Source organism: Orycteropus afer, unplaced genomic scaffold (genome assembly GCF_000298275.1).
Source record: "Orycteropus afer afer isolate SDZICR_OR568_19922 unplaced genomic scaffold, OryAfe1.0 scaffold00136, whole genome shotgun sequence".
NCBI classification, from domain to species: Eukaryota; Metazoa; Chordata; class Mammalia; order Tubulidentata; family Orycteropodidae; genus Orycteropus; species Orycteropus afer.
The window spans coordinates 4563489-4591084 of NW_006921723.1; the positions used below are offsets into that span (position 1 = coordinate 4563489).

General features: G+C 50.6%; 1 protein-coding gene across 1 annotated transcript; it reads left to right on the plus strand.

The window, feature by feature from the left end:
- The first annotated feature begins 328 nt into the window (after positions 1-328).
- Positions 329-27124, plus strand: LOC103200924 (ATPase family AAA domain containing 3A). Its single transcript, XM_007945511.1, has 16 exons — positions 329-533; positions 4268-4344; positions 4947-5048; positions 5308-5367; positions 6250-6319; positions 7418-7583; positions 7777-7846; positions 18296-18451; positions 19292-19348; positions 19633-19758; positions 19985-20109; positions 21654-21705; positions 22372-22442; positions 22718-22885; positions 24503-24611; positions 26981-27124. Exons 1-16 carry the CDS (start codon positions 329-331, stop codon positions 27122-27124), a joined length of 1758 nt encoding a protein of 585 aa, XP_007943702.1.
- Positions 27125-27596: the final 472 nt, after the last annotated feature.

The following is a 27596-nucleotide window of genomic DNA, read 5'->3' on the forward strand; positions in this document are numbered from 1 at the left end:
ATGCGGTTGCTAAGCGGAACTGACGTAACCACAACGACCCACACCGACACCGTTAATTTTGACCACGTTCGGCACCCGTAACAAGCCACTTTATTCCAACCCCGAGCGCTATTCACCCAGAGCCGACTACAAAATATCATGGCGGCCAATCCTAGGGCCGGCGCGCTGCACGCGGCCCTCACGGGTTTACGTCGTCTGGAGGAAGGGGCGTGTGTCGCGCCTGCGTAGTGCTCCTGACCGCCGGTCCCCGGCGCGTGGAGACTGCCAGCGCGCGCGAATCTCGCCCGGGCTCGGGTTCGGCAGCTGCGGCGCGCGTGCTCGCGGGGCCATGTCGTGGCTCTTCGGCATCAACAAGGGCCCCAAAGGCGAGGGCGCTGGACCGGCGTTGCCCCTGCCGCCCACATTGCCCGGGGCTGAGGGTGGCGGGGACAGCGGCGTGGGGGACCGCCCGGCGCCCAAGGACAAATGGAGCAACTTCGACCCGACGGGCCTGGAGCGAGCGGCCAAGGCGGCGCGGGAGCTGGAGCACTCGCGTGAGTGCAGCGGGGCTGGTGGGCTCCGGTCGGGGTGGGCTGGGTGAGAACTTAGGAGGCAGGAGGCTCCTCGGATCAGGAGGACGTTCTTCGAGTGGGCGTATGCCAGGCCTTTCAGGGGCGCTTGGCCCTTCCGGTCTTAGGAGTCAGGCAGCAAAGCGGCTGTCGGCAGCCCTAATTAAAGGAAACTGGCTTCCGAGAGTAAACTTTGGCAAAGCCACGCGAGAAGGTTCAGGATCTTCTGTATCACCACTTGCACCTTCCTGGCTGTCACGAGCACTTCAGGTGAGAAAATCTGTGCAGTGGTGATGCAGAGGTTACAGGTAGTAGGTCCTGGAACCAGTTACCGCCGAGCACATGGGTTCCTTCCTCTGCCTCTCCACGTGGGACTTGGAAGGAGTGGCCGAGTCAGGAGATCTACTTGTGTGGTGATTGGGAGCAATTTCCCGCGGGATGCAAAGCATACTTGCATTGGCTTTTATTGAGAATATAGCAGATATACATGTATTTATTGTAACTGGAAAATGGTAGCATTGGGGCGAACAGAGTTGATAGTGCTAGCTCAGCCTAACGATCTTCCTGACCCTAGGGCCTTTGAGATGTTAGCAGCGACTGGACCATCTCTAATTTCATGCCTTCTTCTCACCTTTCCTATCGGCTGTGACTTTAATATTAGAGTTGTGTCAACCAGTATTTAAGATCCTATGGTGTAGAAGGCACTGAATAAATGCCAGTTTAATTAATACAATGGCTCTCACACTTTTGTTTAACCAGAGGTGCTTCCTTTTCTAAAGAGATTCTGTAGGGAAGCTTAGGTCAAGACAGAGCCTTTCTGTTTAGGGAGGGAGAGGGCTGGCATGATGTGGCTGAATCCCTCTACCTTCCCCAAGGGGCCACAAGGACATCCAGGGCAGGGTTAGGAGCTCTGGTGGTGGAGTGCCTGAGGCATTTGACTGCTAACCAGGAAGCTGGTGGATCAAACCCACCAGCCACTCTTCGGAAGGAAGACTGGGTAATCTATTTCTGTCGAGATACCACCTTGGAAACCCAAGGAGGGGTCGCTATGAGTTGGAATTGACTCAACAGCAGTGGGTGTGGGCAGGGGTCTCAGCCTGATTGTTTCTCACAACCCCCAAGGATGTTCAAACATTCAGATGTTCGGGCCCAATCTCAGGACAGTATGTTCCTGTAGGCCTAGCTGGAACCCCTAGAAATGAGGATTTTTAAGTGTGATCCTTTTAGGGCCTGATAGGGTTGGGGAACAGCAGCTAGGCCTTCAGGGCACCTAAGCGGACAGCAAGCCTTCAATATGTGGTGATATAGTTTCTGGTTGAGGCTTTGCTGGGGGAGTATTTCCTGCCCCAGCTCCTGTGAGATTTCACACATTGACCATGTCCAGAGCCTCCATTTCCCTCTCAGAAGCTGAGTCTCTCAGCCTTTAAGCCCGTGCCCCCATGCAGTTGTATAAACCAGTGTGAATAATTTAGGGTGTGTGGAGGCAGGGTAGCTGAGGGGCCTTGCCTGTACCTGGTCCATTTGTTCCACTGAATTGGTCCCAAATCCCTCTCCTTCACTGCATCCCCACCGCCTTGGACTGTACTCTCCCCAACATCTCTCAAGCATACATCTCTAGCCTTAAGTGCCTGCCTCCATGTAATCAGTCTCTCCGTCTCAGGAGTTCTGTCCCTGGTATCTCCTTCACTTTTGTTCTTGCTGTTCCTCCTGCCCCTCACTTCCTAGGGTGCCTTGTGCCCTGTCTGCCCAGTGGCCCTCTGCAAGCTTGTTCCTCCTCCCTGTGTTTGCATTAGCAAGCTGCCTGGTGCCAGCCTGTCCATACCCCTTGGTCTGGCAATTGAGACCTGCCCTGCGTTGGCCTGAGCTTCTTGCTTGATCTCTCTGCTGTCTGGGTACAGGTCCCTCCAGGCAACTGGAGATGCCATGGCTCCTGCTCCTCACAGCCTAACTGTCCCTGGATTCCTTGCAGAGGCCAGAGCAGCACATTTGCCCATAGTCGTCTGCATCCCAGTCCCTTTGCTTGTTAGTTGAATGAACACGATAGTTCTCAGGCCTTCAGAGCACCTTGGGAAAAAACCAAAACCAAATCAAACTCACTGCTGTTGAGTTGATTTCAACTCACAGTGACCCCTCCTTGGGTTTCCAAGGCGGTATCATTACGGAAGTAGATTGCCCAACCTTCCTTCTGAGGAGTAGCTGGTGGATTTGAACTGCCAGCCTTCTGGTTAGCAGTCAAATGCCTTAGGTACTAGAACAATTGCCTCCTGGTCTGGGGTCATCTTAAGGTGATGGATGACTAATTAGTATCGAAGTTGTAGATGTGGATTAGGAGGGCGTGCTGGACGTCGGGCCCCTTATTTCCTTCTTCTAAGAGTCCCTAGGGAGGAAGTGAACCACTGTTTTCAGGTAAAGATACGTCCTCAGGGAGATTAGCTTGTCAAAGTTCATCTGATGAGCTGCCCATTGGGACACAGGCCCAGTGCTGTTAGACTGTGACCCCATATGCTGTCCCAGGGACAGACTCCTCGCTCTCTGTGACTGCACAGCCTGTAGCTTCCTAGTTCCTGAGCTTACCAGCTGAACGAGTAGGGACCTGGTGCTTATGTGAATGTAGTCTCTCCTTAGAGGCCGGTCTTTCCACAGCATGTTACCTGACCGTGGTGATCCAGGAGAGGCTGACATGTGGGGTTCCAAGAGATCAGCCTCAGAGGCCCTGCTTAGACCACCCCAGAGGTCCTGACATGAATCACTGATCACTGAGCCCACTCTGACTCTTGTCGGAGCAGCTGGGTGTCAGCTACCACAGCTGCCGCCCCCCACGTCCAGATGCATATGCATGCTCACCACGTCCACGTCACTTCCAAAAGGAACCCAGACTGCAAGACATGTTGCTGTAGCTAATGATATCCTTCTGTGGCCAGGGGCAGCGTGCAGGTGCCTGTTGCTCACATTGGAGGGCATCAGAAACAGACCTTTGGAGGGACACACGGAGGGACACGTGGTGAAGCAAGGGAGCCCGCTGTGCACATGCAGAGTCAGGGTGGTGGTCTGTGGGTGCTCACCTTCTCTCAGCTGTTCATGGGCTTGAAGATTTTTAGGATAAAATTTGGTGGTGGGAAAACCAAGCCATCAAGGCAATCTTTGAGAGACCTGATCCTCAGACTTTTCAGCTGGGAGAGGGTGGGTAGTCAGGCTCCTCCCAGACCATCTAAACTGGTGGATTTCAGGTCCATTTCATGAAGAAAGCGCATGTCAGAAATGGCTGAATGTGCAAGAAAACATGAAATCATGACCACAGTCTCTGTGGGTGTATCCACTTGTTTTGGGCTTGACTGTCATTAACTGTTGTTCCTCATGCCTCCCTGTCCGTGTCCCCAGGAGTGAGCAGCAGTAGGTATTGGAGGTTTAGGAACATTTGTATGATGTAAAAGAGGACAGTCTAGCTTGATTTTTGTCTGACTGGGACACGATGCCCTCAGCGACACTACCTCCCCTCGGGTGGTGGAGACAGCCTTTTCTCATGAAGCCCTCAGGATTGTGCTGACCCACTGGGGTGCGATCGCTGACACCAGGCTTGCTGCAGGATTGAGCCAGTGTGAGGAGAAGGGGCAGCAGTCAGAGGCAGCTGAGTACAGGGGGCCAGGCCCGAATGCTGTAACCTCCTATGGCCCACTGCACATGTGTGGGTGGCAGGGACATGACAGTCTGCTTTCCTGTAGGCCACGCCAAGGAGGCACTAAGTCTGGCGCAGATGCAAGAGCACACACTGCAGCTGGAACAGCAGTCCAAGCTGAAGGTGGGTGCCATAGGTGGGCCATGGGCCCTTGGCCGGACAGGGCCCTGGGGTGGCTGCCCATGGACAGTGATGACTCGCTCCACTTGCTCCACTTTTAGCTCTCCAGCTTGTAGTTTCAGGGGAGGGTGCAGGGCAGGAACAAAGTTAAGGTGCTGGGTGTGCAGCTGGAAAGGCAGGTGTGGCAGTGGCCTGGTGAGTGTGACCTGTGAGCCCCACCTGTCTCTCCTTCACTGTTTTCCCTGCGGTGCATGGAAAGAGCGTTGGGGACAGGTCTGCCCTCTGCTTGCTGGCTTTGTGCACTGTAGTCACATTGTGAGGGCACGGCACATAGGAACCATCACCAGGGAAGGAAGGCAGCTTGCCCTTGGTCTTGGTTCTCTCCTTTAGGGCTGAGACTCCAGCCAAGAGCTGGCAGGGTAGAGGGGCACTGCCCAGGCTGTGTTGTCCATTAGTGCTCTCATCCTGCCCATACCACTGCACAGGCAGGTCTAGACATGGCAGGGCTGAAAGGGACCAGTGGGGTGATGGGTCCTGGGCTTGGAAGTCCTAGTGTGGCAGGTCCTTGTGTGGCTCCTTGGCATGCAGTGGTGTCATGTCTGCAGGAGTACGAAGCTGCAGTAGAGCAGCTGAAGAACGAGCAGATCCGCGTGCAAGCTGAGGAGAGGAGGAAGACGCTGAGTGAGGAGACGCGGCAGCACCAGGCCGTAAGCGCGCACAGGGCTGGGAGCAGTCTGGTCTTTGGTCACAGAGGGGTCGGTTCTACAAGGGTAGCTACCATTTGCTTTAGTGGCCTGCAGGCAGTGGCTGTCTAAAGCCTAGGACCCTCAGATGTGCTGAGCAGGGCAAAGGCCTTTCTGTACCTCCTAGGTCTCTATTGCTCATACAGGAGCTGATGCCACAGGGGAGAGTGAAGCCCTCCATGGAGTCAAGGCCAGCTGTGCTCATGCTCTTCTCTCTCCCCAGAGGGCCCAGTATCAGGACAAGTTAGCCCGGCAGCGCTACGAGGACCAGCTGAGGCAGCAGGTGAGCATCATACCTCTTTCGGATTTGGACCCAGCCCCCATCATCTCCACTGCCTTTTATCTTCCCCTCACCCACCTCCATCGTCCCCTACCCACCTCCATTGTCCCTCACTGGCCTTCCTCACCCCCATCTCCCTTTCTCACTCCCTAGCCCCCTCTGTCCATGAGCCTGTCAGTGGCTCCCATCCTCCCCAAGAGTGCATAGAGTATGGGACACACACTTGGGGTTTGCTTCTAACAGCAAGTGCTGGACCTGAAGGTGCTTTACTTGGGCTCACACTCATGGGCACACGCCAGGGCAAGCACACGCACGCACAGGAACGTGCAGATGCACAGACGTACAAAGGCACACATGTTCATGGATAAAGGGATGGGGATACACCCTCTCTTCTAGCTCCCTCCTTCCTGCATGGTTGGTCTCCATGGTGCAGGCAGCTCTCTGGGGTTCATGGTGGTGGTGGCTCACTGAGAGACCTGTGGTGAAGCCACGTGAGAAGGTTCCCAGGCAGGTCGTGACTGGTCAGCAGATGGGCTATAGGAGCCAGCCAGAGCCTCACTGGTGCCTTTGTTCCATGGGCTTTTGTGCCTGCCTATTGAGTCTCTGGTTCACGGGGTGGTTTTCCAAATGCTTCTATCATGGGCATATAGCTTTGACTTTAACAGGCAAAAAGCATTTGGTAAGAGCAGCTGCCCTGTGGTGAGTGTTCTGGGAGTACAGAGAGGAGAGCGGGATGCATGGAGCACTCTGCGTGTTAGACACACGGAACGCACAGGGTACTTGGGGTACGTGGCGCAGAGCAGCTGTGACGTCTTGGCTTGGCTCTGAGCATTCCTATTTTTCTAAGTCTGAAAACTTGTCCCTTGCCTTGTGGCTTCTTCCTAGCAACTTCTCAATGAGGAGAACTTGAGGAAGCAGGAGGAGTCTGTGCAGAAGCAGGAGGCGATCCGACAAGGTAGTGACTGTCTGTCTGTCTGTCTGTCTCTCTATCTCTCTATCTCTCTGGGTAGTTTGTGGGGCTGGTGAGCTATAGTGCAGCTCCATGCAGGTGGGTGTGCATCCTCAGAGCTGGTGAGGGAGAGCTCTAGTGATGAGGAGCTTGTGGACCTGCCAACAGGGGCCTTGGATATGCAGGTGTTTCTGTGGCACCTGTCATCCCTGGAGGGGCTTCACCTGAGGTCCGTGCCCCTCTAGGGGCCTGTGCAGGGAGCTCCAGGCCTTTGCTGACTGGAGTGGAGGGTTACTGCCCTGTACTGGAAGTGCCCTGCTTCTGTTACTCACCGCTGCACCGGCAGTGTTGGCCAGAGCATGCACAGCTGTCCCTGCAGCTGCTTCGTGTTTCATACCATGCTTTCCACATCATGCTATGTTCTTGTGCATGTTGTAGGAGTCTGGAATGAATCCATCTGTTCAGCACCCTGCAGCGATGCACCATATTGTCCCAGAGACAGAGGCATATACATGACTATGCCCCATGTTATTTTAGTATTTCAGTGTAATTGGGTCTCTTTGCTTCATCTTGTGCCTTTAAAAAGGTTTTTTTAATTTATTGTGATTTTGGTGAAAATTTACAGAGCAAATTCATTTTCCATACAGCAGTTCATACACATTTTGTCTCATGACATTGACTGCAGTTCCCCACAACGTGACAGCTCTCTTCCCACTTCCTCCCGATAGTTACCTCTTCCCTGTGTCCTTCCCTCCCACGCACTCTTGCCCCCCAAGTTGTCTCCCTGTGCAAACACTGCCCTTCTATTCTCCCATGATTGATTGCTGTAAGTAGTGTATCTATCTGATAAAAATGTTCACCCCATATTTCTGTCTATTGCATCTTGTGCCTTTTAAAGCATTGTCTGCGGTGGTGGTACTTGGCTTCTCCAGGGTTGCAGGGGCCCGAGTTCAGAGCCCCGGGTCTCTGGCTCTTGGATGTGATCTGTGTACACTCCTCCCTCTCCCTGGCTATCCTTGGTGTCTGGGTTTGCAATGGGTGGTGGGTGCCACAGGGCTGGGGACTGGGTTAGCAATGGGCGTGGCTGAGTGGCTTGTCTCACAGCCACCTTGGAGCGGGAGATGGAGCTGCGGCACAAGAACGAGATGCTGCGTGTGGAGGCCGAGGCGCGTGCCCGGGCCAAGGCTGATCGAGAGAATGCAGACATTATCCGCGAGCAAATCCGCCTGAAGGCCGCCGAGCACCGTCAGACCATCCTGGAGTCCATCAGGTGAGAGCCCTCACAGGTTGAAGAGCATCACTTCCTGCAGGCGCCCCTCTGTGGGGCAGCAGGTCCTGTGTGCGGACCTGCAGACCCGTCCTTTCTGAGTCTAAGACATGCCCCATGCATCAGGGTCCTGCCCTTCCCCTGCCACCCTGCCTCCTGCCTTCTTCCTGGTGATGTCTTTGCCTTCCTTCTACAGGACAGCGGGTACACTGTTTGGCGAGGGATTTCGCACCTTTGTGACTGACTGGGACAAAGTGACAGCCACGGTGAGCACAGGTTGAGTGTCCCAGATCAGGTACCCAGTGGCCTGGAGGCCTTGGCTGTCTCCCTGGGCTCTGGGGTCAGCATCTGCAGGTGAGAAGAGCTAGAACCACTGCTCCACGCAGCCCATGCAGAGTGCACTCCTATGCCCTTCCTGCTGTCTTCCTACACACACTGGAAGGAAAATTGGCTGACTGAGACAGAGGCCTCTGGGGTTTGGGCATTTGGCTTCTGGGGTTTTCAGTGATCTCAAGTTCAACCTGCAGGGCAGGCTAAGTACTGTAGTTAAAGGAGTGGGTATCTGACCCCCAGGCTAGAAGGAAGACTGGGAAGGGGTACTAGAGCTTGCATTCTCCTCTCTCCCTTAGAAATTTCCACCCTTTTGGGAAGTGTCACCAGGTAACCAGGAATTTTCTTATCGGCCAACTTCAACACTGTGGACACAACTGAGCCTCCAGGAAGTCAGGAGAGCCTTCTCTGAGCGCTGCCCATGGCTACCCTGGTCCGCAGGGCCTGTGGACTTTGTGGCTCCTTCAGACGGGGTTACTGTGGGGCACCCTGCCCCCAGTGGAGGCTGCACACCAAGGCAGGAAAGCTAAAGGCTCAGGTCTAAACACCGCCTGGCCGGTGGTCTGGGCCATGTGCTGAAGGCTCCACTCACCGCAGGGGCTTGGGCTTCGCCCGCCCTGGGTTAGTGTTCCCAGGTAATGAGCCCATGGCTGCTTAGCATGTGGCAAGAGGCCTGGAGGTGGGCTGAGCGTTCCCCTATGGGCATTGAAGGTGTCAGCTTAGAAGGTCCCTGCTTCAGTAGATGTGCCCCATATAAGCAGTTATCTCCTCTGCACCAGGTGCTGTTCTGCTAAGACGAGAGGTGACCGGGCGTGGCAAGGCAGTGAGGACGTCCTGTGGGCCCATGCTTCTGGTGTGATGAAGCAGAGCCGCTTGTCCGCTCCGGGTGCTAGTTATGGCCTCACTCCATGGGCAGAGAGGGTTTATCACTTTGGGTAGTACTGCCATCTCAGTATCATTAAGTCTTTGAATCTATGAACACAGGATGTCCATTTACATGGTTCTGCTTTAGTTTTTTTCCAGTAATGTTTTGTAGTTTTCATTATACAAGTCTTTCACCTCCTTGGTTAAGTATTTCATTCTTTCTGATGTAGTCATAAATGGAATTATTTCTCATTTTCCCTTTCGGTTTCCTCATTGCTGGTATATTAAAAATACAACCTTTTTTTTTTTTTTTTTTAATTGTGATTTGGGTGAAAGTTCACAGAGCTAATTAATTTTCTACAGCAGGTCACATACACTTTGTCTCATGAAATTGACTTCAATCTCCCAGAATGCAACAGCTGTCCTCCCACATCCTCCCCATAGTTACCTCTTCCATGTGTCTTTCCCTCCCATGCACTCCTGCTCCCTAAGCTATCTTCCTGTGCATACACAGTCCTTCTATTCTCCCATGATTGATCTCTCCAAGGAGTGTATCTAACTGATATAAATGTTCAGCTCATATGCCTATCTTTTTGTTTGGTTGGAAGCCATAGGAGTGGGTCCCATTCCAGACCTGAAAGGGCAACTAGAGGCTGTAGTCTCAAGGGTTCCACCAGGCTCTATCAGACCAGCAAACCTGGTCCCTTTTTTTTTTTTTTTTTTAATGTTTTTTGAGTTTTATTCCGCATTGTTCTCCCACTCTATCCAGGGTCTCCTACATAGATCCCCCTCAGAATGGTTAAAAATACAACTGATTTTTATATGCTGATTTTCTGTTCTGTAACTTTGCTGAATTTATTACCTCTAACAGTTTTTTTGTGGTTCTTTAGGATTTTCTACATATAAGACCAAATTACCAGAGAACAAAGATAATTTTTCTTTTTCCTTTCTAATTTGGATGTCCTATATTTTTTTCTCTTACCTAATTTCTTTGACTAGAATTTCTAGTACCATATTGAATAGAAATGGTAAAATGGGTGTTCTTGTCTTGTTCGTCACCTTTGGGACAAGCTTTAGTCTTTGACCATTGACTAGGATGTTAACTGTAGGTTTTTCATACATGGCTTTCATAATGTTGAGGAGGTTTCCCTCTGTTCCTACTTTATTGAGTGTTTTTATAATTAAAGAGTATTGGATTTTGTTAGATTCTTTTTCTGCCTCAGCTGAGATGATCGTGTAGGTTTTTTCCCTTTTGTTCTATTAACGTGGTTTTAATACATTGTTTTTTATGTTGAACCACTCTTTCATTCCTCAGATAAATCCCACTTGGTCAAGGTATATAATACCCCTCCCCCTTGTTTTGTTTGTGGTCAAATATACACACCAAAATATCTGGCAACACAACTTACAATCTTTTTAATATGTTGTTGCATTTGGTTTGCTAATATCTTGTTGGGGATTTTTGTATCTGTATTCCTAAAGGATATTAGTTTGTAGTTTTCTTTTCCTGTCATGTTTTGGTTATGTTCTGCCACTCTAACAGAAAATACCACAAGTGGGTGGTTTTAACAAACAGGGATTTATTCTGTTACAGTTTAAAAGGCTAGAAGTCCCGAGTTCAAGGTGCCAGCTTTAAGGGCTGGGTGAAGGCCCCTCGACCTTGGGCTTCACCTTTGCGTCTTGCTTCTGGCACACTGAAACTAGAGGCATCTTTAAGTCTGACAGCTGCTGGCTGCTGAGGCTGACAAACCCAAGGGTGACAAGTAAAATGACATGGTTCCAAGATCGGCAGGAAAAGTGGCAGGCTGCTGAATGAAGACTCCTACATTCAGGATCCAAGCATGCCAAAAAGCTCAGAGATCTTTCTCACAATTTCTTCTTACATACTGGAAGCAGATCACATCCCTAAGCAGCCACTCAGATGCTCCAGTAGATTGCACCGTAGACTTGATTACCGATCTTATCATGCCGAATAACTACAGCCGGCTGTCTAGCCCACTCCAAACCAGGCCCAGCCAAGTTGACACACAACTGCCACACAAGTCTTTGTCTGGGTTTGATATAAAGGAAATGCTGGCTTCATAGAATGAGTTAGGAAATGTTCCCTTCTCTTCTGGTTTTTGGAAGAGTTCTAGAAGAGGTGGTATTAATTCCTCTTTGAATGTTTGGTGGAATCTCCAATGAAGTCATTTGATCCTGGGCTGTTTTTTGAGGACTTTGGTTACTGATTCAGTCTCTTTACTTGTAATGGAACTATTCAGACTTTCTATTTCTTTATGAGTCAGTTTGGGTAGCTTATGTGTTTCTAGGATTTGTCCATTTATTTCATCTAAGTTGTCTAGTTTGTTGGCATAAAATTATTCATCGTATTCTCTTATAATCATTTTTATTTCTGTAAAGTAAATAATGATATCCCACTTGGCTGTTTTTAGTCTTTTAAGTCTTCTGTCTTTTTTTTGTTGGTCTAGCTAAAGATTTGTCAACTTTGTTGATATTTTCAAAGAACAAGTTTGGTTTGTCAAATTTTTTCTATTGTATTTTTATTCTCTATTTCCACTTTGATTTTTATCATTTCCTTTCTGCTAGCTGTGGGTTTAATTTGCTTCTTTTCTCTAGTACCTTAAGCTGTAATGTTTGGTTATTGACTTGAGATTTTTTTTTTTTTCTTAAATATTTATTGTGATTGGGGTGAAAGTTTGCAGAGCTAATTCATTTTTCACACAGCAGTTCACATACACTTTATGTCTCATGACATTGACTTTGGTTTTCTCCATTCTTCTTTGCTGTGGACGAGGAGAGACCCATCGTTGCATCTGGATGGCCGCTTGCAAGCTTTTAAGATCCCAGTGGCTACTCGCCAAAAGAGGATGTGGAACAATGTTTTTGTGTAGTGTGTTATGCCAATTGAACGTGATGTCCCCTGCGACCAAGTCCATGGTATATTTTATATTTTTCACCATCACCATAATTCTAAGACATCAATTCTTCTGTGGTCTTTCTTATTCATTGTCTAGCTTTTGTGTGTGCATGAGACATTTGAAAATTCCATGGCTTGGGTCAGTTGTACCGTAGTCCTCAAAGAGACATCTTTGCTTTTTAAACACTTTAAAGAGGTCTTTGGCAGATTTGTCCAATGCAATATGTCATTTGATTTCTCGACTGCTACTTCCATGAGCATTGATTTTAATCCAAGTAAAATGAAATGCTTGACAACTTCAGTATTTTCTGTGTTTATCATGCTTATTGGTCCAGTTACGAGTGTTTTGTTTTCTTTATGTTGAAGTGTAATCCATACTGAAGGCTGTAGTCTTGATTTTCATCAGTAAGTACTTCAAGTCTTCTTCACTTTTAGCAGTCAAGGTTGTGTCACCTGCATATCGCAGGTTGTTAATGAGTCTTCCTCCAGTTCTTGCTGCTTTCTTCATATAGTCCAGCTTCTTGGATTATTTGCTCAGCACACAGATTGAGTGAACACAATGAACGGATAGGACCCTGATACACAACTTCCTTGATTTTAAACCATTCAGTATCCCCTTGTTCACTTCGAATCACTGCCTCTTGGTCTATGTACAGGTTCTACGTGAGCACAATTAAGTGTTCTGGAATTCTTCTTTTTCACAATATTCACCATAATATGTTATGATCCACACAGTCGAATGCCTTTGCATGGTCAGTAAAACACAGGTGAACAAACATCTTTCTGATACTCTCTGCTTTCACCAAGATCTATTGGACATCAACAATAATATTTCTCATCCCACACTCTCATCTGAATCTGGCTTGAATTTCTGGCAGTTTCCTTTTAATGTACTGCTGCAACTGTTTTAAATGGTCTTCAGCATAATTTTACTCATGTGGGATGTTAATGATGCTGTTTGATAGTTCTGCATTCTGTTGGATCACCTTTCTTTGGGATGAGCACAAATATGTATTTATTTTTAAGATTATTGAGACTTAGTTTTAGCCTAACAATACTATGTATGTTGGAGTATGTTCCATGTGCAGTTCAGGAGGTGTGTGTTCTGTTGTAGTTGGGTTCAGTGTTCTGTATATGTTTGGTTTAAAATGAGTTTTATTGTATTGTTCAAGTCCTCTGTTTCCTTCTTGATCTTCTTCCTGATTGTTCTATTCATTATTGAAAATAGGCTACTAAAGTCTCCCACTATTAGTATGAAACTGTTTCTCCTTTCACTTGGGTCAATTTTTGCTGCATATATTTTGAGACTCTATTGTCAGTACATATATTATTATAGTTGTTACATTTTCTTGGTGAATGAAACTTGTTAACAATAAATAATGTTCTTTGTGTCTTATAACTTTTTAATTTAAAATCTACTTTGCTGTCGTAAGGAACTCTGGTGGTATATAGTGCCTAAGGCATTTGACTGCTAACCAGAATGTTGATGGTTGAAACCCACTAGCTGCTCGACGGATGGAAGATAGAGCAATCTGCTTCTGTAAAGATTTACCACCTTGGAAACCCAGTGGGGGTTGCTATGAGTCAGAATCAACTCGATGGCAGTGAGTTTGGTTTGGTTTTGATTTAGCTGGTATGGCCACTCCAGCTGTCTTTTGGTTATGACATGGGTGTACTTGTACTTGTCTGTCCTTTCAGTTTCAATCTCTGGTGTTTTTCTATCATATCACAGTGGGTCTTGTAGATAGCATAGGATGGATGGAGCATGTTTGTAATGTCTGTTTTGCCAGTGTGTCTTTTAATTGGAGAGTTTGGTCCATTTATACTTAAAAAAATTACTGATGAGGAAGGATTTGCTTTGCTGTTTAGCTTTTGGTTTCTCAATTCCTCTGTTGCTGCCTTTTTTTTTTTTAATTCATTTGAATTTTTTGTGCTGTTCTGATTCTCTTCTTTCCCTTTTTATACACTTTTATTTTATTTTAATTGTGATTTGGGTTAAAGTTTACAAAGCAAATTCACTTTCCATACAGTAGTTCATATACACTCTGTCTCATGACATTGACTACAATTTCCCGCAATGTAACAGCTCCCCTCCCACTTCTTCCCCATAGTTACCTCTTCCCTGCATCCTTCCCTTCATGCACTCCTCCTGCCTCCCGAGCTGTCTCCCTGTGCACACACAGCCCTTCTATTCTCCCATGATTGTTCTTTTCAAGGAGTGTATCTATCTAATGTAAATGTTCAGCTCATATGCCTGTCTTTTGTTTGGCTGGAAACCACAGGAATGGGTTCAATTCCAGACCTGAAGGGCAGCTAGGGGCCATTGTCTCAGGTTCCACCAGGCTCTATCAGACCAGCAAACTGGTTCCTTTTTTTTTTTTCAATGATTTTGAGTTTTGTTCCACATTGTTCTCCCACTCATCTAAGATCTCCTACAAAGATCCCCCTCTGAGTGGTTGACAGTGGTAGCCAGGCACCATCTAGTTCTTCTGGTCTCATAGTCATATAAGCTGCAGATCACATGGTGTACCACCGGTTGCTTGGACTAATTGTTTCCGTGAATCTTTGGTTTTCATCATTCTTTGCTCTGGACGAGGAGAGATCCATCATTGCATGTAGATGGCTGCTTGCAAGCTTTTACGATCCCAGGCACTACTCGCCAAAGTAGGAGGTGGAACAATGTTTTGTGTAGTATGTTAGCCAATTGAGCTGGATGTTCCCTGTGACTATGGTCCCGAGTCCACAGGTTCATCTATTCAGTCCCTCTTACCCAGAGGCTGGCTGTGACCAAGAAGTTACTACAACTTTGTTCCTTGTCACCTCTACTATATATCTGGAAATTCTTATAGAACATTCCCATACACTTGTAGAAACATTGTCTGCCAACCCTATACATGGTCTTGGGTACACTCCCCCCGCATAGACTACCTATTAGTTTAGGCTGTCCATCTATCTGTCTACCCATATATCTGTGTTTGCCTTCACTGACAACGCAGTATTATATGTGCAAAAGCGTTCATCTTTGTTGTCTATACCTCTCCCTTTTTGTATATTTTTAAAGTTATTTTCTTAGTAATCACCTGAGGGTTACAATTAACATCTTAAACTTATAACAAAAAACTTTGAATTATACCAACTTGGTTACAGTGGTTTTGAAAATGATATGGCAGCATTGCCTGACCTTCTCTAACTTCACATGGAGTGAGAAGGATCAAGTTCAACAGCCCAAGGCTGGTTCTTACGAGGTGGAGGTCAGACATGCCTCCACCTTCAACCTTTTTACCAATTCTGACACCAACCTTCTGTCCTAATGCATTCTCTTTTACTTTGCTGGGCTCAATAGTTCATTGCAGTGGCCACACATAACTCACAAGTAATGCTCATGATTATAGGATTTATTTGGGAAGTAACTGGTTACTGTTCAGGATCAGAAACAACTCAGGATATAATTCTTTGATCAAGACAGCGTCTTTTCTCAGCACACCTCTCTCTGGCCCTTGGTTTCAGCCTTCTGGCCCCTTGGCCTCTGCCCTGCTTGGGCAAGTGTTGCAAAGCTCCTTGTCAGTTAGTGTCAGAGGTACCCAACTGTGCCAGTAAGCCTCAGCCTGAAGGCCCTCATCTCTGCCTCCGAGGGTTGGGAAACGTAGCTCCACCGAGTGCCCAGAGGCACCCCACTATACCAGCAAGCCTCCTGCCCAAATGCGCTCAGCTTTCTCACTCTGTGTGTTCAGAAGCCGATTGCACTGTATCTGTTTCTGCTGCACCAATATCTCTGTCACTGCTCCTTGCCCTCTCACTGTCTCAGCAAGTGTTACAGCTCTCTTGTCTCCTGGGTCTAGGAAGTCCTCAGCACAGGGATCCCAGGTCCAAAGGATGTGTTCCACTCCCACTTTTTCCTGGTGGTAGTCAGTACCACCCTTTCTACCTCTGGGATGGCTCATTATAAATAAGCCTAGTGGGATGGTAAAACTGACCAGTCCCTCAGGAGGGTTACATATATCTTATTTGCATTATTAGCAAGCTGTCCAATCCTCTTGGTGGTCCACAAGCATCACAGTTGCATAGTCCAACCCAGTCATTTGGTGGGAGTTATAAAGATTATGACTTGAAGGGCCACATCAAGTAATTAACTTCACCACAGTAGTGTAGTTATACTCTGTTTGTATACATCTCTATCTCTCTCCCTTTACATCGTTGTCACAGATTGTTGTTTTGTATACTTTATGCCCACTAACATAGATTTATGATTGTTGTTTTATATATTTGTGTCTTAAGTCATACAGGAAAAATGGAGGAGTTATAAACCAAAAGTACATTAGTACTTGTTTTCATATTTACTTATTTAATTGCTTTTACCAGACTTCTTTATTTTTTCTTATTGTAGTGAGGTGCTATCTAATGTCTCTTCATTTTAGCCCACAGGACTTTCTTTAGCCTGTCTTGCAGTGCAGTGAACTGGTAATGAATTCCCTTAGCTTTTGTTTGCCTCAAAGTGTCTTAATTTCTCCTTCATTCTTGAAGGATGATTTTGCTAGATACAAAATTTGGGTTGACAGTTTTTTTTTCATCAGCACTAAAAAAATCAGCTGCTAATCTTAGTGAGTGTCCATTGTATGTGATGATTTGCTTCTCCCTTCCTGCCTTCAGAATCCTCTGGTTTTTGGCTTTCTCAGTTGGGCTGTAACGTAGCTCAGAGTGGGTCTCTGAGTTTATCTTATTGAAGTTAGTTGAGCTTCTTGGCTTTGTACATTTCTTTCCTCAGATTTGGAAAGTTTCTGGCCATTATTTTGTCAGATACTTTTTTCTGATCAATTCTGTCTTTCCCCTCCTTCTGGACTCCTTTGATATGGATGTTGGTCTATTTGATGGTATCCCATAGATCTCAAGCTCTGTTCATTTTTTTTTTCCCTAGTCCTTAATTACGCTATCTTCGGGTTCATCAGTCCTTTATTCAGCCTGCTACAATCTACTGTTGAATCCTTCCAGTGAATTTTTCATGTCAGTTATCGTACTTTTCAACTCTGGATTTTCTATGTGGTTCCTGTGTATAATTTCTGTCTCTTTACTGATACTAGCATTTCTTTTAGTTCTGTGTCATGATTTTCATTAGCCCCTGAGTGTATTATAAGACAGTTGATTTAATGTCTTTGTTCTATTGGGGCATCCTCAGGAATGGGTTCTGTCAAATTCTTTTTTCCCATGCACAGGCCTTGTTTTATTGTTTATTTGTATGTTTTGTAGTCTTGTGTTGAGAACTGGACAGTGTAGGTATTAGAATGTGGTGGCTCTAGACATGTAATTCTTCCAGTCCTCAGGGATTGCTGCTGTTACTTGATGAAGGCTGCAGCCATCTATTTGGTTAGTGAATTTTCAGAACTACATTTGTTGGGTGCTTCATTTGTGTGTAGTCATTATAATTTCTCTTCCATTGTCTCTGTAGTCACCCAGTGCCCTGGCAGATTTTACAGAGGAAAAAAGTAAAGGAGTATTAGCCCTTTACCCTACTGCGGTGGAGTACTGAGACTGCAAAAGTCGTCCTCACTGACCCCTCAGGACACTGGCAGACCAGCTCCGTATCTTCAGGGGCCAAAATCCCTACTGCCTGCTCCAGGGGCTGGGGCTCTGACCTGTTATGCTCTTGCTCCACCCATTAACATGCAGGCACGCCTGAGCCGCGGGGTTTCCTGTGGCAGGTGGCAGTGGTCTCGGTTTTCCCATGGTGTGGTTCCAAGCCTCATCCACCTGATGACCATTGCCTGGCAGGGGTTGCGTCCATCTGCAGCCCCTGGGGATCCATGTGTCTCCCACCCTTGCATGTGATTATGTTTCTGGGTGCCAGGTGTCCAGGCCTCTACCCTGATGTAGAGGAATTGTGTCTTTCCTGGAGTTTTGCTAGGCAGGGCCTGGACAGGGCACAGCATAGACCTGGTCCTGTAGGGGCTGTTTTAGAAGACCCATGGCTCCCTAGTTCAGGACACACCAGGGCCACTGTCCTGGGTACTTCTCAGCTCTGGTGACACCTGAGGTTTGCAGCCCAGCATGTGGATGTCTCCTTCCTTTTCTTGATGAGTCTGGGTGAGAGGGAGGGATGCTGGGGCCATGGCTTGTTTACCAGGCCATTTACAGACTTCCAGGGTCCTCGCTGTCCCCATGTGAGGGGTCTGGGAGCTGGAGGGCAGGCCCTGTCATGAGAGGGGTCAGCATTAGAGAAAGGTGATGGTCACACATTGTTCCCAGGCCATCTGACTGCCTGGCTCTATAGACAAGGTTCCTGGCTTTGGCCCTGTTGACTGTGGTCTGTGGGTGGAAGGTTCCAGGTTCTGGGTGGTGGAGCAGTGCTGGGTCTCAGGGCCTTGTGGGGCTCTAGAAGGTGGGCCATTGCTGGTCGTGGCTCTTGGGGGTACGTGTCCCTGGAACCAGTGGGTTGAAGGGCCTGGTGGGTGGAAGCTCTCTTGTGTGTCTGGGCTTCTGCCGTCTGCCCAACCATCAGAACTGTCACTTGAGTAAGGGATGGTGAAAAGCAGATTTCACATGGGCTCTGCAGTACCTGTGGGGCCTCAGCCTGTAGCCTTGGCTTACATGTTTCCTCTCTGCCCTGATCCAGGTGGCTGGGTTGACATTATTGGCTGTTGGGGTCTACTCTGCCAAGAACGCCACAGCTGTGGCTGGTCGGTATATCGAGGCCCGGCTGGGGAAGCCGTCCCTGGTGAGGGAGACCTCCCGTATCACTGTGTTGGAGGCATTAAAGCACCCTGTGCAGGTGAGCCCCTGCTAACACCCACCAGTCCTTCCTGCCGTCACCCGGCCAGGTTCCAGCCAGCATGCTCCCAATGGCCGCAGGGTAGGGCACCTCCCCGAGTCAGCCTCACAGGCAGTCTGCTCACTGCAGAGGTGCTTGTCTGCAGCACCAGCACTGGCCTGCTGGATGTTTGCTGGCCAAGGGCCCCATGGTTGCTCTGCTCCCCACACCGCCACCTCCTGTCTGTGGCTGCCAGTGGGAGCCCTTGGTGTGTGTTTCCTCTGTGTCTCTGATGTTATAAGGAAATTCTGAGCACGAACTTTTCTTCCTCCCCTTTTACCCAAATGCTATTGAATCTGACTGCTAATTTTTGACACATTGTGTGGGTATGTCCACATTGGCCCAAGGGAGGGCCTCGTCCTCTGCTGTCCCCTTCAGGGTGTTGATGTTCCTGTCTCCTCTGAGTGGACACTGAGCTATTTGTAGCTTCCCTAGCACTCTCTCCAGGGAGCCTGAGCCCCTCACTCCAGTGAGGGCTATAGCCGCATCCTCTTAGTAACAACTCACTCTCTGCAGATGACTTAGAAAATGAAAACCAGTGAAGAATGCACAAATCATCTAAACCTTGACAGGCCCCCCTGCTACATAGTAGAACATGTGCTCTCAGGCACGTATGTCTCCTTCCTCCACTGGTGAAGTGTGTACAGCTCTGCAGTGAGCGCTGGCGTGTCCAGTACCCTGCTTGGCAGCATCTTGGGAGCCACACCATGGCCCATGGGGGTCGTGGCATTGCCTAGGTCCTGAGTGGCTCCTCACTGGTGGCGGGTAAGTTTCCTGACAACTGTAACTGTGTCACTGCAGGTTGGCAGGAGGCTTCTCAGCAAGCCCCAGGACGCATTGGAAGGTGTTGTCCTCAGTGTAAGTAGAGCTCGCTGTGCCATGACCTCAGTAGCCCTTTTTGTCATGGTTCAGGGGCAGCACCCCCATCTGAGTCTCAGCTCATCCCTTGTTCACCCATATGCCCCGTGCAGGTGGTTGGGGGAATTGCTCTAGGGCAGGAACTCCTTTGGGCTCCTGAGACTAGACTTCACCACCTGAGCCTATGCGTGACCTAGCCTCACAGCCCAGGATGCATCCCCACCTTGTCTTGTGGGGAAGTCGAACCAGCTGACCACCCTAGACCACCCTTTCTGCTTTCATAGCCCAAGCTGGAGGAGCGAGTGAGAGACATCTCAATAGCAACAAGGAACACAAAGAAGAATGGGAGTCTGTACCGGAACATTCTGATGTATGGGCCTCCGGGCACTGGGAAGACACTGTTTGCCAAGGTGAGGTGTGTGTCAAGACAGGGTTTGTCCCATGGGCTGCGCCCTACCCCACCTGCTGCATCCCTGAGTCTGGCCTGGGCCAAGGACGGCGGCAGCCTTACTCTTTTGGGCATAGAGAGTGCTGGTGCCAGGTTCTGAGGTGGGGCCGGGGTTGGGGACTCTTGAGGAGCCAGTGGAATGGATACTGTCTCACCCTGCTACCCACTCCCCACCTCCCCAATTGCAGAAACTTGCCCTGCACTCGGGCATGGACTACGCCATCATGACTGGCGGAGATGTGGCGCCTATGGGCCGGGAGGGCGTGACTGCCATGCACAAGGTCTTCGACTGGGCCAGCACCAGCCGGCGAGGGTGAGCTGCCACTGCTGTCCCCACAGCGTCCTAGGCACAATGAACAGACAGGGCCCACTCAAGTGGCTGCCCTTTGGAGGGCTCTGCAGCTGCCAGCCACTATGCTGTCCCAGGGACATGTGTCCAGCTGATCTGCTGTGAGCCCTGTGGTCTTGATGGCCATGCGGGGGCTGAGGTCAGCTTCATGATGATGGTAGCCAGTGGTCACTGCTGCTTGCCCTCTTGAACCTTCCCCAGTGTTACAAATCTTTGTCTCCTGGGTCTAGGAGGTTCTCAGCACAGGTCCCTCACATCCCAAGGAGGCACTCCACTTCTGGCTTTCTTTGATGGTATTGAGGTCTCCCCTTCCCACATCTGAGATGGCTCATTTTAGGCCTAGCAGATGGCAGAATTGACCAATCCCCTCGTTAGGGTTCCATACATCTTTTTTTTTTTTTAAATATACTTTTTTTTTTTTTCTTTTATTAGGATTTGGGTGAAGATTTACAGAGTAAATTCACTTTTCATGCAGCAGTTCACGTATACTTTGTCTCATGTCATTGACCAAAATTTACAATGCAGCAGCTCCCCTCCCACTTCCTCCCCATAGTTACCTCCTCCCAGTGTCCATCCCTTCATTCTCTTCTGCACCCTGAGCTATCTCCCTGTGCATAAGCAGCCCTTCCTTCTCCCATGATTGTTCTCTCCAGGGTGTGTGTCTACTTGAGGTAAATATTTAACTCACATGCCTGTACTTTGTTTGGCTGGAAACCACAGTTGTGGGTTCAATTCCAGATAGGGTTCCATACATCTTACTTGCATTATTAGTGGGCTCTCTGGTCCCCTTATGGGCCCCAAACACCTTATTTGCATAGTTCTAACAAGGAAGGTTGGGCAATCCTACTTCCGTAGTGATACTGCCTCGGAAACCCAAGGAGGGGTCGCTATGAGTCGGGGCCAACTTGACGGCAAACAACAACAACAACCAGTCATTTAGGGAGCTGTGGTAGCATAGTGCCTAAGGCATTTGACTGTTAACCAGAAGGCTGGCAACTGTTTTTTTTCTGGTTTAACCAGTCATTTGGTGTGAGTTACAAGAAAGGCCATATAGAAGCGCTCCATCACTCTGCGAAGTCCTTTTTCTTGTTTCACTCTGGACCCGTTTTTGGTCCACCTACCAGCAGTTGCCGTCCACTTGACTTGGGTCATGATCGCCCCATCTGTCAGAGTACAGTTGTGCTCCATGGGGTGTTTTTTTGTTTTAATAAATTTAATACGTGTTTATTTTTTATTTTATTGTTGACGGAGGAGGATTTTGAGTGAAACATGTCAAAAGAGAAAGGACAGTGTTCTGGTCACTTTTCCGTGCCCACCTGACACCAGGGAAGGCTATGGTTCCCAGGGTTCTGGAGGGCAGTGTGTCATGTAGCCTTCTAAAGTTGTTTGATTGGAGCGCCCCTCAGCCTGCTGGCATCCCTGACAAGGGCAGAGCCTCTGTGTTCCTCCCTGGGCACTGCTGTGCCCGGGCCCCTGCCCCCTCCTCACCAGTGGCCTCTCACCCACAGCCTCCTGCTCTTTGTGGACGAGGCAGATGCCTTCCTCAGGAAGCGGGCAACTGTGAGTACTCCCAGGCATCTGTCTGGCCTTGTGGGGTGGCTGAGCAGCAGTGAGCAGTCGGGTGGAGTGTAAGTAGTCTGCAGACCCTGTTGTCTCTGCGAGAGCTGGGTGGGCCGGGGGGGAGGCACCAGACCCCCAGGTGTTGGAGCTGGCCCTGCTCAAGGCGTCCCCACACGGTGGGTAACTTGTGCACGGACTGCCATGGAGCTGCTTCCCAGCTGCTGCTTTGTAAACTGCGTTCAGGGGAGAGAAGTCCCATCTGAGGCATTTTTAGAGTCTGCCTAAAGTTAGGTTTAGGCTTCCAGTTTTAGACTTGTGAAAGCATCATGTGATCTTCCTCGCTGTGCCTGTGCTGAAGCTGAAGGGGCAGAGCCTGTGGCCGCCTTTTTCGGCTCCCCTTTGGTGCCCATAAGGAGCTCTGGTGGCACAGACTGCTGATCAGAAATTGGTGGTTCAAACCCACCAGCTAGTCCATGGAAGGAAGATGGGGCGATCTACTTTCATAAAGATTTACTGCCTTGGAAACTCAATGAGGGTTGCTGATTTGGAATCCACTTGATGGCAGTGGGTTTGGATTTTTTTTGTTTTTGTTTTTGGTGCCCATACTTCATCATTCATGTGCCATCCTATGGCCTCCTGACTGACGCTGGAATGTTCTCTCTGCAGGAAAAGATCAGTGAGGACCTGAGGGCCACCCTGAATGCTTTCCTGCACAGGACGGGCCAGCATAGCAGCAAGTAAGGGCGTTCTGCACCAGCACATTGGCCCTGGGCCTCAGAGGACAACACTGAGGCTGCAGCCCTTTGCGGGGAAGGGCCTGGCTCAGGGGGTTGTGAGTCAGCATGATGGTGTCTGTAAACACATTGGGCCCACGGTCCCTCACACACCCTTGTCCAGTCACCCCTGCTTCTGGGCTCTTCTGTCAGCCCCTGGAAGGTCCCTACACTGGGCCCCTTGGAGCAGCTACTGTGCTGAGGGCACCACCACCAGTAGCTTCTCTGCCCATCCACAGGTTCATGCTGGTCCTGGCCAGCAACCAGCCCGAGCAGTTTGACTGGGCCATCAACGACCGCATAGATGAGATGGTGAACTTCACCCTGCCTCAGCGGGAGGAGCGGGAGCGCCTGGTGAGACTGTACTTCGACAGGCACATCCTCAAGCCGGCCACAGAGGGGAAGCAGTGAGTACGCACTGCCCACTGGGACTCCCTGTCCTCTCCCTTCCGTGTTTCCAGATGCGGTCCCCCAGACCCCTCCTGCAGCCCTTCCTGCTGGGTTATGTGTGCCTGCCCCTGCTGCACTGTGCTCTTATGCTGGAGTCTATGTGTGCTTGGCGCCTCTCGGCAGAGGGTCCCCATCGCTCACCTTCCCCATCCCCCCTGCTCAAGCCCCAGGTGGGTCCCATACCTGCTTCTCACCAAAGAATAGCCTAGCAGGTGTTTCTTAGACATCATTTTGTACAAACTTGCATCTCAAACACTGTTACAGGAAACCTGGACAATCTGGGGGATTTAAGGAACAGGTTAGGCCTTGTGCTAAGCTACTGGGGAGCAGCCCTGACAGGCCTGAGTCTGAGGCTGGCCACCAGGTGTTCGCATGGTTCATAGGCCCCCAGGTCAACTGTGAACAGTGGACTTTGGCCATTGCCCTCTCAAGCTAGGTGGTCTGGCCAGCAGCCCACATATATCCACACCCTGAGCTCCAATGGGATCCTTGCTACATGGCTTCGAAGAGCCCATAGCAAGGCCACACCCTTGTCCCCGCTGCCTGTGTGTACAGCCAGGGCCCTCCCATGCCCCTGCTGCCATCCTGGCACAGACCCACGCACAGTGAGGGCAAAAGCAGGTGAGGACAGCATAGCGGGTGAACGAGTGGGAAAGTGGTCTGAGGGGACCCGTACTGCTGGCACCTGCTGCAGCCAGGGAGCCCCAAGACACCATCCAGGCCAGCCTGTGGCCTGCGCTGTATCTGGAATGCCCCAGATCAGCGTGCAGTCTATTTCTGGGTGTCCCTTGAGGGAGGCCTCAGTTGCACAGAGCAGGCAGGTCTCGCTGGCCCTGACCCAGATCCCTCCGGCCGCCTTTCTGCCACCATATCCGTTCATACAACAGAAGCTCTTTCCTGTCTTCACCAAGATCTGCCCCCTTCTGGCTCCGGCCCTGTTTCTCCATGGAGTTTCCTCACCTGGGCCTCCTCCCCCACTTCGTCTCAGCTCCCAAGAGCGCCCAGTGCCAGCCACTTCCCGCAGCTCCTGCCGCAGCCTAGCTGCTGTCCTCTGGGCTTTGACTCTCTGGCCATCAGTAATATTCTATTCTAGAACCTGGGTAGCTTCAGAAGGAATTCCGTGTGTGTAAGTGAGGGATAGTAAGTTGTTTCAGTTAGAACCTTTAACTTTTCTGTATTCAAGTTCCTGCATGTTACGTAGCACTCTGTCACTGGGTGAAAGGTTCTGAGTGTGGAGGGTGGGGCTGGGTGAGTATCTGGGCCGCTTTGTACCCAGTGCCAAGGAGCCCTTGTCTGTGGGGATGGGTGGTGGTGCCTCAGGTCCGTTTCTCAGGGTTAGGCCTGAGGCCCCGTACAGCCTGCATGCCACCCTGGGGGCATCACCTGAGCTGCAGCTAGGAGGGAGGTGCCCAGTGTGTCAGGACAGAGGGCGTTGATAGTAGACACCAATGTGGAGCCTCCAGCTCTGAGGGGACTGTGGTCCCAGCCTGGCGGTCCCCTGCCTGCCCAGCCCTCGGGGGGCCTCTGCGCCCACCCACACTGTCTGCAGCCGGTCTAGAAACTTTTCTTCTTAGGCGCCTGAAACTGGCCCAGTTTGACTACGGCAAGAAGTGCTCAGAGATCGCCCAGCTGACAGAAGGCATGTCGGGCCGAGAGATTGCCCAGCTGGCCGTGGCCTGGCAGGTGAGGTGGGCCAGTGGATCTGCCAAGACGCATGCAGCACACAGGCAGACCTGGGTGTCTCGGGTGAGGATTTCTTCACTGTCTGGGGCAGGAGTGTGCTCCTCGTGGTCGCACAAGATGTGCGTGGCTGCCCTTTCCTCACAGGCACCTGGTGACAGCTCTTCACATGTGACCATCATGGGGGTGGGGGAGAGAGATCTCGGGACCCACCCATTCAAATGGGGCTCTCTGGGAAGCCAGTGGGTCTCAGAAGCACAGGCCAGGTGGTCCCACACTGAATGTCCCAGGGCAGCAGGGTGGGGGACTCTGGACATAGGTGGGGCAAGGGAAAAGCAGCCTGGTCTGGTGGAAGCCGCCTCATGGGTGTGGACAGGAGCAGGACTGGGAAGTCCGCTTAGCTGCACTGAGAGCCAGGCTGGCAGAGGTGCTCCCCAGGTGTGCCCGAGGCCCCCGCTGCCCTGGCTGGCCAGGTTCTGAATCTTCCTGGTATACAGCCATTGGGGAGCCCAGCATGTGGTCTTAAGAGGGTGGGGTGGGGTTCCTCCTGGACCGTGTGGCTTCAGTCACACTGAGGGGGAGTCATGTCTTCTCCCCAGCATCCCATCTTTTCTTCTGAGACAGGGAGCCAGTGAGTGCCCCCAAGAGCCATCCAGGATGCCCTGGCTTTTGGGAGGGGCTGCCTGGAGAGACCAGGTGTGTGGTGTCATGTGTGCTAGTGACATACGGGGTGCAGCCGGCCCTCAGGCTCTGCCGGCACTGCCATCTCCAAGGGTTTGCTGTCTATCTGATGTCATGTGGCCACCCAGCCACTTAAAGCTCATTGAAATGAATGAGCATTTCCTTTACTTGGACATGTACACTGACATGACTCTCCACAGTCTAAGCACAAAGGAGCCTCTGTTAGGATGAGCTGGGTTACACTGCTGTAACAGCCCCAAAATCTCAGCTCCATCCCTTCTCTTGGCCCAGCTGAGGGGGAGTCCATTGCTTTCCACACCTGACAAAGCGGGTGACACTCCCACATGTGCCTGATAGAGCAGAAGACACTTGGGGACAGCCCTGGAGACATGTAAGCACAGAGGTTCCTGTGGATCCTAGGATGTGTGGGGGAGCGAGTGTGGGGTCCCTGAGTCTGTCTACAGGCACTCTCCCAGCTGATGGGGAATCCTCGTGGGGAGTGTCTGGTTATAGCACAGCCCGCGATGATCCTCCACATCCCTGGGAGGTGAGAGGCAGAGGTGGGGAGCCAAAGGGATCAGTTTCCATAGCCCGGAAATGGTCCTGGCTTCTTTCCACCTTTACCTACATTGGCCTCGGGGGCACAGAACTGGGTTGGCTTGGTTGCTCCAGCTCTTCTAGTAACCACCCCTCTCCCTGGGTGGGGTCATGCTCTGGTCCTTGAGGCCACCTTGGTGGCATTGCAGGGACCCTCACAGTATGAGATGCCAACATCAGCCATGCCATTAGCTCTGCTAGTTTGAACCCTTACTTGCTCTGCACTTTAGTTTGTGGATTTATCACCATTTTATAAACAAACTTGCTATTTTTTGAGTGACTTTGGGTTCACAGGAAAGTTACAAGGAGAGTGTAGAGATTGTGCCAGCTCCTGCCCTCCACCCCAGACCCCTCCCTGGTCCTGTCTTTGCATGACCCTTACGTCAGAGGCTGCTGGGTGATGTCTGCAGTGTGCCCTCAATTTGAGTCTGGTGTTTTCCTCATGAGCTTAGGGTGGTGGGTTTGGGGAGGAAAACTCCAGGACATTGGCTCCAGGGCATTGGGGACAGGCCCGAGAGCTGCCATTCAGGTGTGATGAGGCCCCTTGGGGGTTGGGGTTAGGGGCACATGGTTCCACCCGACAGGCCCTGTGCCTCTGCTCCAGCAACCCCGATCTGGCCCCAGCTAGTGGTCTGATTTCTCCCAGGGTGCCTGTGGGTTCCTGGGCCTGTGGGTCCACCCACTGAGGCATTAGTACTGCCTCTCATGCTGCACCCTGGATCACAGGGCTGTCCCAACCTTGCAGGTGGTGGGATGAACACAACTCATCCCGGACATACGGGCTGAAGCCAGGGCCAGGAGGCTCTTCGGGCTGCAGCGTACTGCCACTTGGGCGCCTCATCTTCTAATTTTATAAGATCATTGAAGCTACATGCAGCACAAGGAGCCCCACAGCTGGGGAAGGGAAGGGGAGGGCTGCCCCCACCACCATCCCACAGCCAACCTGGAGGGTTTGTCCTGCTGAGGCTGGTGGTGGGTCCTGCGTTCTGTGGTAGTGTGTAGAGGTGTCACAGGTGTTATGATGTCAGAGATGGGGCTGCCTGAGGCTGGGACACCCCTCCACAGCCCAGCCCTTAAGCCCCTGCTCCCCTCAGGCTATGGCGTATGCATCAGAGGACGGGGTCCTCACCGAGGCCATGATGGATGCGCGCGTCAAGGATGCCCTCCAGCAGCACCAGCAGAAGATGCAGTGGCTTCGGGCGGATGGTCCCGCAGATGGCACAGCCCAGCTTCCCTGAGGCCCTGGCCGTGGTTGGTGGACAGACACCACTGTGCTGACAGACACAAGAAGAGCACCAAGCTCTTGGGTCACCGGGCAGGAGAGGAACTGTGCAGCGGCCCCCTGACATTTTTATCCTTCCTTTAGTCAGGTGGGGGCCACATTAAAGGCCTCCGGGTGCAGGACCACCCACTGGTGTCACATCTCTGTGGGGTCCCCAGAGCAGGGTGCCAGGTTCTAGTCAGGTTCTCTTTACTGTCTGGGTGCCCCTCCAGGCAATCCTCCCAGCGTTTTTGGGAGGTGTGAGCCTCCAAGCCAGGCCCCCTGTTGCACCCCCCATCAGCCTGCCAACAGAGTGTAGAAGGCATGGTATCTGCCACCCCTGTAGAGGCCATGGAGGTGTGCTGCCAGGCCATCAGGGCTAGGGCTGCACCTTGCAGAGAGGAGGGGCCTGGCTTGGTCTCCCCATCTGTACCAGAGCTCCTTGGGGA

Coding starts and splice junctions, on each gene's coding strand:
- LOC103200924 (XM_007945511.1), top strand. CDS start 329: ATGTCGTGGCTCTTCGGCATCAACAAGGGCCCCAAAGGCGAGGGCGCT. Junction 5,049..5,307: donor AGACGCGGCAGCACCAGGCC/GTAAGCGCGCAC, acceptor CTCTCTCCCCAG/AGGGCCCAGTATCAGGACAA. Junction 24,612..26,980: donor AGCTGGCCGTGGCCTGGCAG/GTGAGGTGGGCC, acceptor TGCTCCCCTCAG/GCTATGGCGTATGCATCAGA.